The 13,876-nt window shown below is 42.0% G+C and overlaps 1 protein-coding gene across 1 annotated transcript in view; it reads left to right on the forward strand.

The window, feature by feature from the left end:
* Positions 1–13,876, forward strand: part of CCDC102B (coiled-coil domain containing 102B) — a 315,880-nt gene that overhangs the window by 226,304 nt on the left and 75,700 nt on the right. Inside the window, exon 7 of the mRNA XM_073329434.1 lies at positions 8,093–8,196. Within this exon, the coding sequence (XP_073185535.1) occupies positions 8,093–8,196 (104 nt within the window). The remainder of the gene's footprint in view (positions 1–8,092; positions 8,197–13,876) is intronic.

A 13,876-nucleotide genomic window follows, 5' to 3' on the forward strand; every position in this document is an offset into this window, starting at 1 on the left:
CCAATTTATCCACATCCTTCTTGTAGTGTGGGGCCCAAAACTGGACACAGTACTCCAGATGAGGCCTCACCAATGTCGAATAGAGGGGAACGATTACATCCCTCGATCTGCTCGCTATGCCCCTACTTATACATCCCAAAATGCCATTGGCCTTCTTGGCAACAAGGGCACACTGCTGACTCATATCCAGCTTCTCGTCCACTGTCACCCCTAGGTCCTTTTCCGCAGAACTGCTGCCTAGCCATTCGGTCCCTAGTCTGTAGCGGTGCATTGGGTTCTTCTGTCCTAAGTGCAGGACCCTGCACTTATCCTTATTGAACCTCATCAGATTTATTTTGGCCCAATCCTCCAATTTGTCTAGGTCCTTCTGTATCCTATCCCTCCCCTCCAGCGTATCTACCACTCCTCCCAGTTTAGTATCATCCGCAAATTTGCTGAGAGTGCAATCCACACCATCCTCCAGATAATTTATGAAGATATTGAACAAAACCGGCCCCAGGACCGACCCTTGGGGCACTCCACTTGATACCGGCTGCCAACTAGACATGGAGCCATTGATCACTACCCTTTGAGCCCGACAATCTAGCCAGCTTTCTATCCACCTTATAGTGCATTCATCCAGCCCATACTTCCTTAACTTGCTGACAAGAATACTGTGGGAGACCGTGTCAAAAGCTTTGCTAAAGTCAAGAAACAATACATCCACTGCTTTCCCTTCATCCACAGAACCAGTAATCTCATCATAAAAGGCAATTAGATTAGTCAGGCATGACCTTCCCTTGGTGAATCCATGCTGGCTGTTCCTGATCACTTTCCTCTCATGCAAGTGCTTCAGGATTGATTCTTTGAGGACCTGCTCCATGATTTTTCCAGGGACTGAGGTGAGGCTGACTGGCCTGTAGTTCCCAGGATCCTCCTTCTTCCCTTTTTTAAAGATTGGCACTACATTAGCCTTTTTCCAGTCATCCGGGACTTCCCCGGTTCGCCACGAGTTTTCAAAGATAATGGCCAATGGCTCTGCAATCACAGCCGCCAATTCCTTCAGCACTCTAGGATGCAACTTGTCCGGCCCCATGGACATGTGCACGTCCAGCTTTTCTAAATCGTCCCTAACCACCTCTATCTCCACAGAGGGCTGGCCATCTCTTCCCCATTTTGTGATGCCCAGCGCAGCAGTCTGGGAGCTGACCTTGTTAGTGAAAACAGAGGCAAAAAAAGCATTGAGTACATTAGCTTTTTCCACATCCTCTGTCACTAGGTTGCCTCCCTCATTCAATAAGGGGCCCACACTTTCCTTGGCTTTCTTCTTGTACCTAGCTAGATTACTTACTAAAAGTTCTAAGACTCCATTCCTGTTCTATCCCTGGCAAAAGCAGCATACAGACACATACCATTTGTTTCTCTCCCTCCTCCCAGCTTTTGACAGTATCTTGTCTCCTCATTGGTCATTTTGGTCAGGTGCCAGCGAGGTTACCTTTAGCTTCTTAACCCTTTACAGGTGAGAGGATTTTTCCTCTGGCCAGGAGGGATTTTAAAGGAGTTTACCCTTCCCTTTATATTTATGACAGATGCGGATTAATGAGATTCTTAGTCATCATATAAAAAAATTCTACCAATCCCAAAGAGTCAGACACATAACCTCCCAGTTTAACAAATATTCCATATCTTACCCAAATACATGCTTACAGCCAATTCTTATGAACTAAACTAAAATGTATTAAAAAAAAGAAGAGGAAGTGTTGATTAAAAGATCAGTATACATACAGGCATGAGTATAATTCTTGAGGTTCAAATTCATAGCAGAGATGGTGAGCTTTGTAGTTGCAAGGAGTTCTTTTGTAATTTAGTCCATAGGTTATGGGCCAGTGTCCAATATCTTTTCAGAGTTTCAGTTTAGGACTGGGATCTCAATCTTGTGACTCAAACTTCCCCTGATGAAGCTTAAGATTTGAGATAAACAGGATCAGGACTCAAGAGTCTTTTATACAGTGTTCTAGCATCCACTTGACCATACAGTCCTGGGTAAACAATAGGCTTTTGATGTAACCTTCTGTTTCCTAAACACCACCAGTAATTAGTTACACAAATTAACATAGGGCAATTTACCCATTAGGCTTCAAAGAGACATATAGACAATGACATTATTTCACCCAAGATTCATCTAAATGTTAATATTCCCTGTTGATCTCGAAATTAATAGTTATGGTGACAGACAGAAACTGCCTGTTTACATGGCTAATATCTAAAATACACACAATTAGTATCACCTCTAATTATCTAAAAATACAGGTTTGCACTTCAAAGTTCTAGCCTATCTAGCATTGAATGGCCCTAATTAACATTCACATACTTTCTAACATGTTTTTAAAGGTTGGCTTTGGGTCGTTCAGCCTGCAAGCTGCTTAACCCTTTCTGGCTGTATGTTACACTTTGTATAAGATTAGTTGCAATTATGTAACAGTGGTAGCAATAGTGATTTGCATGATTATATTTTAATTGGACAACATCATGCAACCCAAAACAAAATATTTCATTTCTGTTTTCCCAATGGAAAAATGAAAATTTCCGGTGGAAGCTTTTGATATTGCAGATACTACATTTTCTGTTCACCGTCCCCCCCACCACCGCCCAATACCCCACATTCCAATTGAAAATTCAGCACTGGCTATAATAAGAAATAAGTGACAACCAAAAAGTTGATATTATTCCTTTTAAATTAAACAATGATGTTTAGAAGAAATCATTTTATTGGATAGAGAATGTGTGATTATAGAAAATGCTTGTTTATCTTACTACCACAGTTTGTTTGGGATATTTTTAAAATTCATACCTTGAGGTTGAAAAAAATTACTAGACGTATCATGTAGTAAAACTATGCTAATCTGCAAGAAATACAACTCCTGTGCCCCCCTCCCCCAAAAGAAAATCACAATTTCTTTTTTTCCCCTCCATTTAGCCACATCTATAGATTTGCAAAAGTGGCAAAATCGTACATGTCAGTAGTTGTTAAAGATCATGTGAAACACAATATATCCATTTTACGCATGGGTAAATGGAGGCATGGAATAACAGCTGTTGAGCTGCACATAGCAATACATAAGAAATTAGGACTGAAAACAGAGTTAAAACACTGTATCCAGTTGAAACTGGAGGAGGTATTTAGGTAGAGAGAATGTAAGTACCAAATCTAAATAAAAAGGCATCTAAGAAAATAGAGGTCATTTACAATAATTTGGTTCTAAAGTTTTCTGTAGTGCTGAGCTTTCTGTAAATTGTTAGTAAAATAAGAGGCCTCAGATGACTGAATCAGATGCCCAAAAACTATGGGGTTAAACCATACCCCATAACAGTCACAAGGTACCTCCTCTGCTGTGAGCATGTTGAATTAGACCACTTTAAACCAAGTAATTTTGAACATGATTAATCTGAGTAATCTCATTAGTACTGTTTATTCTGGAATTTCTCGCTACAAAGATAGAAAGTAAAAATAAGTGAAGATTCTGGCCTGCTTTGCTGCAAACAAGTAATGCATCTTAGAAAAAAAAATGATGAAAGATGCAACAAATATTTCACCTTTCAAAGATGGAAAAATTAAAACCCATCCCTAAGTGACAAACTTAGCTGCAGTGTCTTGATCAGAAGGAATTCACTGGAAAACCAGGTAAAACTGAGACGTTGACGCAATTATTAAAGGCATATGAACATGATAAAAGATAGTTGAGAAAGTTCAAACACTTGTCACTTAAAAAAGAAGAATGAATATCTGTTCTGGACTCCTTCATGTACAAGTTATTGTGTTAATGTCTCATGTTTCAGGTAACTAACACTTTGCTGTGAACATGATTTGATGGCAGCCTTTATAAACTGATCACAATAAGAATAGGACAATATTGTGAATAAATTTCAAGGCATTTCCTGCTGATGAAATGGCTAGCTAGCTGAAGGTGGTGCGGACCATTAATTCCAGCCAGTAATTATTGCCATAGAAATGCTGTGAACTAAGATTATTGATATTAACATTTCAGAAACAGAGTTCTTTCTTTTTCTCTCTCTCTCCCTTCTCCACCACAACGCTTTTCACTACAATAGAAAGCTATTGATTAGCAATATCAGTCACAGTGGACCATATACTGCCCTTAGTCTGCATATAACTGCCATTGATAGGAATAGGATATCTGTAATGGTAAGCATTTACCAGGCTTCTTACAACACTGCAACATTGCACTGCAAAGATAAATGTAAGCGGGGGAATAGTCCCGCTATTGTGGGGAACTTTCCTGGCTTCTTCACAACCCCGGTCAAGTGGGCTGGCGAAAGGATCTGAGTCCTTGCTCCCACTTCCTTTACCCAGTGGCCTCCCTGCCCTTGAGGACTCCCCTTCCGCTCCCTGTCTGGCAGAGTCCTCGTAACCCCAACAAGGCTGGGCCCAGGATTCCTGAGGGGCTCGACCCCCAACCCTGCTGTGGTCACCTAGGACAGGGGCTAGGATATCCTCACTCCGGGGTACTCTCTCTACACTGGGCACTTCTCTGACCCACTGATCATTACATACAAGTTAAAGCAAATGCAAGTTATTTAATCAACAATTAATTTTAAAAAGAATTAGGAAAAATGGGAAAGGTTAAAGGAAACACATCAACCCGCTCTGTGACAGGGAACATCACAAACAGTGTCTCTGGAATGTCAGGGCAGTTCACAGTCTGTTCCTTGTAAGTCCCAGGCCTTCTTCTCAGGCCCTGGCTGTGCTGCAGGGATGCTGTGGGTTGGACACTCGCTCTGGTGATGGCCACACACTCTCAGGTTCTAGGTGTCAGGGCCCTTCTTCCCAGTGTTTCTCCCCCTCTCCTCCCCCCCGTCGGGGTTACCAATCCCCCTCTGAGTGTGGCCTACAGAGCCTCCTGGCTGAGGTGTCTCCCTGTGCTGGGCCCACTGCCCAGGGTCCCCGTCGCTCTCCCCAGCTGCTCACCACACCCGGCTCCGGATTGCTCCAGCTCCAGCCCCAGCCCCAGCTCCAGTTTCACTCTGTCTCAGCACGGCTGCTGCTCTGCCTCCAGCTCCCTGGGCTGCTTCTCTGGCCCCTCTGCCTCTCGTTGCTGCTGCTCTCGTCCCAAGACAAGTCTGCTCTCTCTGGGCTATGCCTCTGGCTTTCCGGCTGCAGCTCTACTCCCAGCACAGGGTATGCTCTCTCTGGGCTGCTTTTCTGGTCCCTCTGGGTCTGGCACAGCTCTGTTCCCCAGCTCAACTTGGGCCCCTATTTTCTCCTTATCTCGGCCCCACTCTGTCTGACCCAGGCAATTCCAGCTCACACGAAGGATGGAACTCCCCTTGCCTCCTGACTCCCTGATTAGCCTGCCCGCCCTGTCATTCAGGCTGACCTGGAGCATTGGCCTCTCCCCATTGTTCCTGGGGGCTGTCAGTCTCAGGGTCCTGATCCCCCATCGACCCTTCCCCCCTTTTAGTACTGGGAGCTAGCAACTAAAACACCCTCACTGAGTGTTAGTAAGGGGGCAACAGTCCCCTTACATAAAGTTAAAATATCATTCTCCAGTTGTACTTGGATCCTTGTACTTAGACCCATATCTAGCAAAGCATTTTAGCACAACTGCAACTTTAAGCATGTGTGTAGTCCCAGTGGAAATAATAGGACTATGTATATTCTTTAGTTTTTTGTTGGATCAAGGGCCCAGGTACCAAGATTATATGTAACTCATAATTCCTGTAGATAGATTAGATACTTCTGAGGATCACAATAAGTGGAACAAGAGAATTAAAATGAAACTTATTGTATTGCTTAAAACAAGTGTTGCCAATTCTTTCTGGGGAAGGTTATAAGGGGTGGTTTCACAGTCCCTTAAACCAGTGGTCTCCAAATTTTTTGGCTCGCGCACCCCCAGGGTGAAGATCGGAAGACCAGCCACATGCGCGCCGCCGATGGAATAAGACCGGAAGACCTGCCGCAGGTGGGCTGCTGGAGGGGAACACCAGCCATGGACATGCAGAGCTGCCGCCAAAGAAAAAAACTCCTGCTGCCGTGCATCCCCTGGGATCATCTTGTGCACCCCAGTTTGGAGACCACTGCCTTAAACTTTGCTGCACTGTGTGTGTACCCTAAAATTCAGTGTGACTCTTTTCCAAAACTGTAACTCCTTAGTGGGAGAGAGTTTGCTGAAGACTCTTTCTAGGTTTGCCAATTTTGAGCTCAAGGAGCTCAAGGAATTTGTTTTAACCTATCAAGTCCTACAGAGTTTGGTTTACCATCTCTCTGGTCATCTGAGGCTTTGGATAAACAGTGTGGTGTTAGAATGGTGTTGGCCAGCAGGTTCATTCTAAACTGCTAGTGTAGGCAAAGGCAACTTTAACAGATGCTGATCTAACCATGTTGAAGCCTACACTTCCCCACTTGCTTTGATTTGACCAGCTCAGTACATGCTAAAGTCCACACTAGCATTTTAGTACGTGGTGGTTAGCACCGTATAACATGCTACAGCACGTTTTAGTAAATACAAACTCTGAGACTCCACCTTTTTTCCCCATTCAGTACTGCCTCTGCTGAGAACAAGTCTGAGCTACCCTGTCTAAAAGGGATGAGACAGCTGGCTGGCTGGCGTGAGTGGACTTTGCCTTTTGGAATTGTGTCTCTACATTGGGCTGTCAGAATCCAGATCTATTAACTTGCTAGCATGCTGCAAAGCCCACCTATTTTTCTGGGGTTTGGGGAAAGTGTGAGTTGAAGGCTGGAAGGTTCTACGTGCTCTATAGAGGTGGCTATTTTGTTTGCAGATAGTTATTTCCTGTGGATTTTAAATTGTGTAATTAGGGCCTGCAGCACTGGATGGGTGCTTAGTAAATCTTGTACAAACTGAAATAAATAAGCAAGCCTGGGAGGAGCCTATGTTTATAAAACCTGTGATCTAGAGGTATCTTTGGGGGTGCCTGCAAGCCTCCCATTTAATATGTTCCCAGCAGATTTAAGGGAATACTGGGTTCTGAGGAGTGGCTGAGAGATGAACTCCATTGGGATACTGCTAAATTATCCTTGAAAAAGATTATTTATCCTAGGGGTTTATAAAAAAAATACTTTGCCAGCAACCTATTTATTTTCATTAGAAATGGACCAGGTTATTCTGCAAACATCTGCCATTTGGTGCAAGGCAATTTGTGTCAGAGCTACCTTTATATCCATCCACTAACAGGACTTTATCTGTCGCCCTGCGCCCTCCATTTGAAATTGACCCAGTTGAACACATTTTTAAGGAACAAAAATGTAAGCTTTTTTCCTCCCACAGAGTGCAGCTTTAGATAAACTTGATTGCCAAATTTTGTTGTCTTGGGAGGCAATTAATTTTTCTTTGGTTTAATTGGGAAAATGAATAGATTCTCCAGTCCCTGAAGACTCCTTCCTACAAGCGCACAAAGCTTTGGGACATGGAGATTTATTTATCACAGGCTGAGGGAGAATACTTATGGGAGCCCCTTACTAAAATGCTGGCTGTGCCTTGGTGGGTTGGTAACAACAACTAGAAGTTGGTTGACTTTCACCTGTTACCAGGTTTCATTCTACAAGTTTCATAGAAGTCAAATTAGAATTCTACAGAGAAAGCTACTTGTGACCTTATTTTTAAATTATGATTGCATTTTATTGCTTTTCCAGTGACTTGGCAGGTACTTTACTGACAGCAGCATAAAAACTGGGGGAAATATACAAGGACAGATAAAATATCCTCATACATAATTAGAATAAATGTTCTAGGTTATTCCTTATTGTCCATAAAACTTTGTGATGCTTTAACAAAAAAGCTAAGAAAATAGGATATTTCATGTATTTCACAGAAAATGATGTATAGGAAATAAAACGTGACAACATTTAGCACTGAGTACAATGTTATCTGTCCTTACTAAGAAAAAAGATCCTGATTCTGTGTGCTTGTGAGAGAGAACAAAACACGTGTGATAAAATCTCAAACACAAATGTAACTTTAAAAAAAAATTAACCTCAAATATAAGTGGATGTTATTTGTGTCTATTATAATAACACTCATGGTAAAAACGTGCGTGGTACATTTCAAAACCAATCAGGTCTGTTTGCTTTCAGCTCGATGATTCACTAAACCAGATTCGAAAGCTACAGCGATCTCTGGATGAGCAGACAGAGGCAAATGACAATTTACAGATTCAGCTTAATCATTTGAAAAGCAGGTGAGTGCTTTACACTTTTAATACTTTGAATCTAGGCTGGAATGTTAATACAGGAAGATTAAGTGAAGATGCGCTTTCACTGATGATCTGTCACATTTACATCTGTCTAGTAACTGTTGCAATTGTTTGGTTCCCCCTACATTTCTGGTTCATATGAATACATTCAAGCTCCTAGTGTCATTTGGTTTTTAATCAGTCTGGGTGAGAATGGATAAACACACAAAGAAATAGGTGCAGTTAATCAGGATATTCTGGGGCCCCATGCTGGGGATGTTGTGCAGCTGCGCCACCCAGCTTAGTGCTTAGTGTGTGAGACAGGCTCTGCAGTGGAGTTCTCGACATGCAGAGGGGGCGTGCCTCCTGCGCTCCTCCTAAGTAGGATAAAAAACATGCTTCACTCTGGCCTTCCCTTCTTCCGACACCTCTCCCCTCCCGTTACAGTGAGTAGGGTTCTAGCTCTCATCGCCAGACATAAGTTACACCACTCAGGATATGAAGGGACTGCAAGTGTGACTGATCCCTTCGTGATGGTGCATTGCATAGTAGGGAAAGTCTCCCTGTACCTCTCCTATACCCTTGTGCACCCACATGTGTGTCTGTGTGCATTTATGTAAGTAGTGAGCATTCATGTGGGACTGGATATAGTGAATAGTAAAATACATATATATATGTATTTTACTATTCACTATATATAGTATATAATATATATATATATCAAAACTGTTTCTAGTAGACTATGAATCCACCACTCGAGGATGGAACCTGCCATTCTTGCAAAGATTACAGGAGTATACTCAATATTCTCATTGTTTATTTCATTATCCAATAGCATAGATGATATCCAAAGAAATGTACAACTGACACACTTCTTTTCTGGGGCAAATATATGCTGCTCCATTAATTGTCTGTTACTAAAGAGGCTACTTTCAAGTGTAGCTTTTTCTGGAAACACAAGGGTTGGTATAAATATGGGTGTCAAACTGAAGCTGGAGCATTCAAAGAGGTATATATTGCACCACTTTTGTTTCCTCACAAAACTGCAAAATATACATATTGTGAAAACACATCTAACCCACCCATATAATGTGTTTATATTTATAAAGCATCTCACCTGAACTTGAATGCTTATCTTGGTTGACTGTGAACCATGTTGCATGTTATCCAAGAGGCTGAAAAGCCAATTTACATTTCAGAAAGTGGTATTTTTTGAATATATTAAAAGATTTTTCCTTTTTTTGTTGCTGCTGGTTAGTATGGTGTTGTTTTTTTTTTTTTTCCTAAGTGTTACAGCTGAAAGACAGATTACAGCTATTTGCTTGCTCACACTAGACTAATTCTGAGCCTACCTTATGCCATCACTTACACCTGTACAAAAACGCTAAATGTGTACTCACTCTGCACTCATAAATGACAGCCTAAAGTGCAAAGTACTGGAGAATTAGGCTTACAAGTGATCAATCAGGGATGCTAGGACTCTGGTGTACTTTGAGAAAGGTAGCATTCAGTCATATTTTTTCATGATATATTTTAAAATATGCAAAGTTGGATGTATTTTGAACCCACTTGCATGTCATGGGTTCAAGATTTCCCTATGGAACCATGCTGCTTTAGGTCAGTCTTCCATTGGTTGTTCACTCCTTGCTGAAATGAGTTAGAAACTAAAACATTTTATATCTTTTCCCTTCCTATCCTACCTATGGATAAAAAAAAAAAAAACCTAAGTGTCTGATCAGATTGTACTGCTTAAAGTTACCCTGAGGGTAAACTATGGATAAAGAGATTGAGGAATGTACATATAGGGACTTTTGAGTTTTAAAGGTAACATAGTAGACTACTAATGGTATATGTCACAGTTATGGGACTAGCTGCACTTTTGTCCCCTTTCTGGTATCTGAGTGCACCCCCACAAATGGCAGTCCTTGTGCCTTTACTCTCCTGGGGTAGAATTTCAGAATTTTCACACTCTTGGGTTGTCATACCCAGATCCAAGTCTATCTGTGTCAACTGCTTATCAGCATGCCCACCCAACTGTACAATTGGGTTTCTTCCCTGTGACTGGGAATATGGGGTAAGATTCACAAAGAAACTTAAGTGCTGCAGTGCTGACCACCTAACTCCTAGGTGCCTAGAAACAACGCAGAAATCCACAAAGTCTGAGTTAGGTATAGGCTCCCTATACAGTGAATGGGGAGGAGATAAACACCTAAGAATGGAATCCACAAAAGCCAGTAAGCTAGACAGGGAGCTGTCCAAGCTAGCCAAAGAGAGATGCCAATGACAGGGGTGTGTCCTAAGCCCTACTCCCTCATGGAGATAGATGACTAAGTCCAGACTGCAGGGAGGTAACTCTCTCTGCTAGTGATCCATGAATGGGAACCCCAGGTGAATTAGGTGCCTAAACCACTTCTTGAGGGAATGGGTTAAGTGCCTACCTCATTTCACACAAACTGGGGGGCAGGAAGAGGAGGAGCCAACTTTATAACTCTTAGTCCAGTGGTTAGCACACTTGCCTGGGATGTGGGAGACCCAAGTTCAATCCCCCTCCCCTGCCAGAGGCAGGGAGACAATTTGAACATTGTCTCTCCTACCTCTGAGGAGAGTGCTTTAACCACTGAGCTATGGGGTATTCTGTTGGGGAGAGGGGTCTCTCAATCTCTCCTGTTGAAGCTGTTTTACTGTGGGTTAAATACTAGCGATTGGAGCAGGACTGGACCAAGGGTCTCCCAACTGGATCCAGGTAAAGGAAAGTGGATATCATGGGTCAGAGTGAACTTGAGCAGATAATTGGCCTTATCTATATAGGTAATGGGGCCCTGAACACTGTGAAGTTGTGAGAGAAAGCTATGTAGCATATAGGATACAGACTTGCAATCAGACAGAAATTGTATGAATTTAAAAAGACTATTAAGGAGGAGATGGCCTGAAAAATGAGACTAGAAGACTCTCTGATGATGTTGCAAGATTACCCAGACATAACAACCCAGACATAACAACCCATAACAACAAGAATAATGTTTTAGCAGCTTATAGTGGGACATAGAAAGGAATCCAATCTTTCATTCCCTACCCAGAGACTTTCAAAGCCAAGTGAATAGTGAGCCTGAAATGACTTCATACATTGTGGTTGTAAAGAACACCAAGATAACTACCCCTCTATACAGATAGAAGATTATTGTTAACTCATAGTGAATTAGTAAGAATGAAAGTGTTCTGTATTTATATCCTGACAAGGAGATCTATCAGGCTGCAGAATGATATCCCTTGGGAAGTGGTTCACATCCCATCACTTGAGAACAAGAGTTGGAATGGACTAACCAGTTCATCATATTTATAGGGAGCAATGTGCTGTAGGAAACCATCCTGCATTGTCAGAGAGGTAAACATAATAGGTTTATTGCATCATGCCTTAATTCCATGAAAATTGTTTGACCACATTGAAAAACATTTTGTAATGTTTTCAAAGCACTTCAAAATTTGGTTCCACTAGGCTGCCTTATTCTACAGTGGCAAATTTTATGGGGCTTTTATGGATCATCTCCATAAAAATCTGAGTGCTTGTCTTAAAATGCCAGGTCATCTCAATAAACATGATGGTATGTTCTTGACAGAGATCGATGTACAGCACACTACACTGTGAAAGGTCAAGGAAATAGCATTGTGTCATGGTAATATAAATATTTTTATTACACAATAAAATCAACAGCTACTCTTTTCTTTTTAACACTATGTCTGTATTTTATAGCTTTATCATGGAAATACAAATATTACAGCTCTTCCAAGCTTTAAGGCTTATTAACATTCCCTGTTTTTGTTAAGGAGACAATTAGTAATGCACAGAATCATGAGAAAACCCTTCTCAAGTTCAAAGGCCCTTTAAAAATTCCATTTCTAAATACCGCTGCAGGAATTTGGCCATACAATACTGACCAGCAGAGTCAGCTGTCCATTAGGTACTGATAGCAATGTCCCTCCGGTCAGTGACACTCTAGAAACTAGGTAGTATTAGTAAAGTGGCTATACTACTACAGTACCACCTGCTGCCACCAGGATTCCCATTTGAGTTGGTGCTTTGAGGAGCATCTGAGACTAAATGGATTTAATAAGAAGATATTGGAGCACTGATACTGTTAACCAGAAAGAAGTTCCTTGGTGGTGGCCTGGTGGATTTCAGCCACTGAAGGACTGCAGATTGTGATGGGGCAAGGCCAGATGGCTAAAGGAAAGTAGTAAGAAACAGGTATGTTAGCCCCAGGCTAAACAAATCCCTGTTACCATGGTAACCAAATGGCAGTTGCTCCAAGTTGATCAAGACACCTGAGGACAATTAAGATCCTTCCAGAAAGCAGTGGAGACAGCTAGGTTGATTGGGACACCTGAAGCCAATCGGGGCTGGCTGAAAGAAGTTAAAAACCTCCCAGTTAGTGGGGGGGTGGGGTGCATGTCAGGAGCTGGAGGAGGAAGTCACACTGTTGGAGAGACTGAGCAGTACAAACCATATCAGTCACAAGGAAGGAGGCCCTGAGGTAAGGGTAAACTGGATCTCAAGGAAGTGGGGGCTACTGTGGGGAAGTGGCCCAGGGAATGGTACGTGTCCCGTTTCTAAAAAGTCAGCTATCATAGTTGATACTATTAGGGTCCCTGGGCTGGAGCCCGGAGTAGAGGGCGGGCCCAGGCTCACCCCTTTGCCCCCCTGATTAATCACTGAGACTGAAAGACAACAGAGACTGGGCGAGGGAGGATAGCTTCTCCTCACTTCCCCCACTGGCTTATGAAAATGGCTTATGAAGATGGCTCAGTAGGCTGTGACCCTTGCCTCTAGAGAGAGAAGGGCTACATGGTGGGTCACAGTGAGCCTCTGAGGATAGCAAAAATCTGCCAGGAAACTCGGGACCCACAGAGACAAGGATAGAGCTTTGTCACAAGATATTGAAGAAGCTCTGGCCCAACTAGGAGCCACCTTGTGACAACAGATGGTTCTGTGAAACAGCTGCATGATTGATACTGCAGTTTCTATAGTGGGTTTGAAATCTGGGTCATTGTTTGGGTGGCTTAGTTCCACCAGCCCCAAATGACCAACTGTGTACTGACAAGACTTTAAACATTTTAATCTTTGAGGCAGATTATCTGTTGAGCACTATTCACATGATAAGAGTGAATAATAAAGGACAATGCAAAAGGAATCATTCTTAAACAGCTCTTTTTTCAAAGCAATTGTGTGAAATATTTTAGGTACAGCTTTTCCCTTTTTTTCTTATTAAATATTTGTATGAAAAAGCAATCTTTGTTTCATAAATCCTTTTCTGCTGCTGTTTCTTATTCCTTGTATAAAGACATAAAGAAGTAACTTATTCAATGTTGTGATAACCCTACTGGACTACTGTGGAGATTGTGGTGATGTTACAAGAGGGGTTTAGAACTTCAGGAAAGGGAATAACAGGAAATGATGAGCATTTTAAATGTCAAGACATAATGTTCTACTTAAAATAGTGTTTTTTAAAGTTTCCCATGATACCTCTTCTGCTCTTTAGAGCAAGTTAATGCTTTATTTGCACCAAGAGCTGAATTTTTTGTGATGCCCATTTCTGACAGAACAATATGGAGTACAGAAACATGCTCTGCAGACTATCCTGACTTACATGAATAAGTTCAGACATGTCCTGACATACAGGTTTCAGAGTAA

Source organism: Lepidochelys kempii, chromosome 2 (assembly GCF_965140285.1).
Source record: "Lepidochelys kempii isolate rLepKem1 chromosome 2, rLepKem1.hap1, whole genome shotgun sequence".
Taxonomy (NCBI): Eukaryota; Metazoa; Chordata; order Testudines; family Cheloniidae; genus Lepidochelys; species Lepidochelys kempii.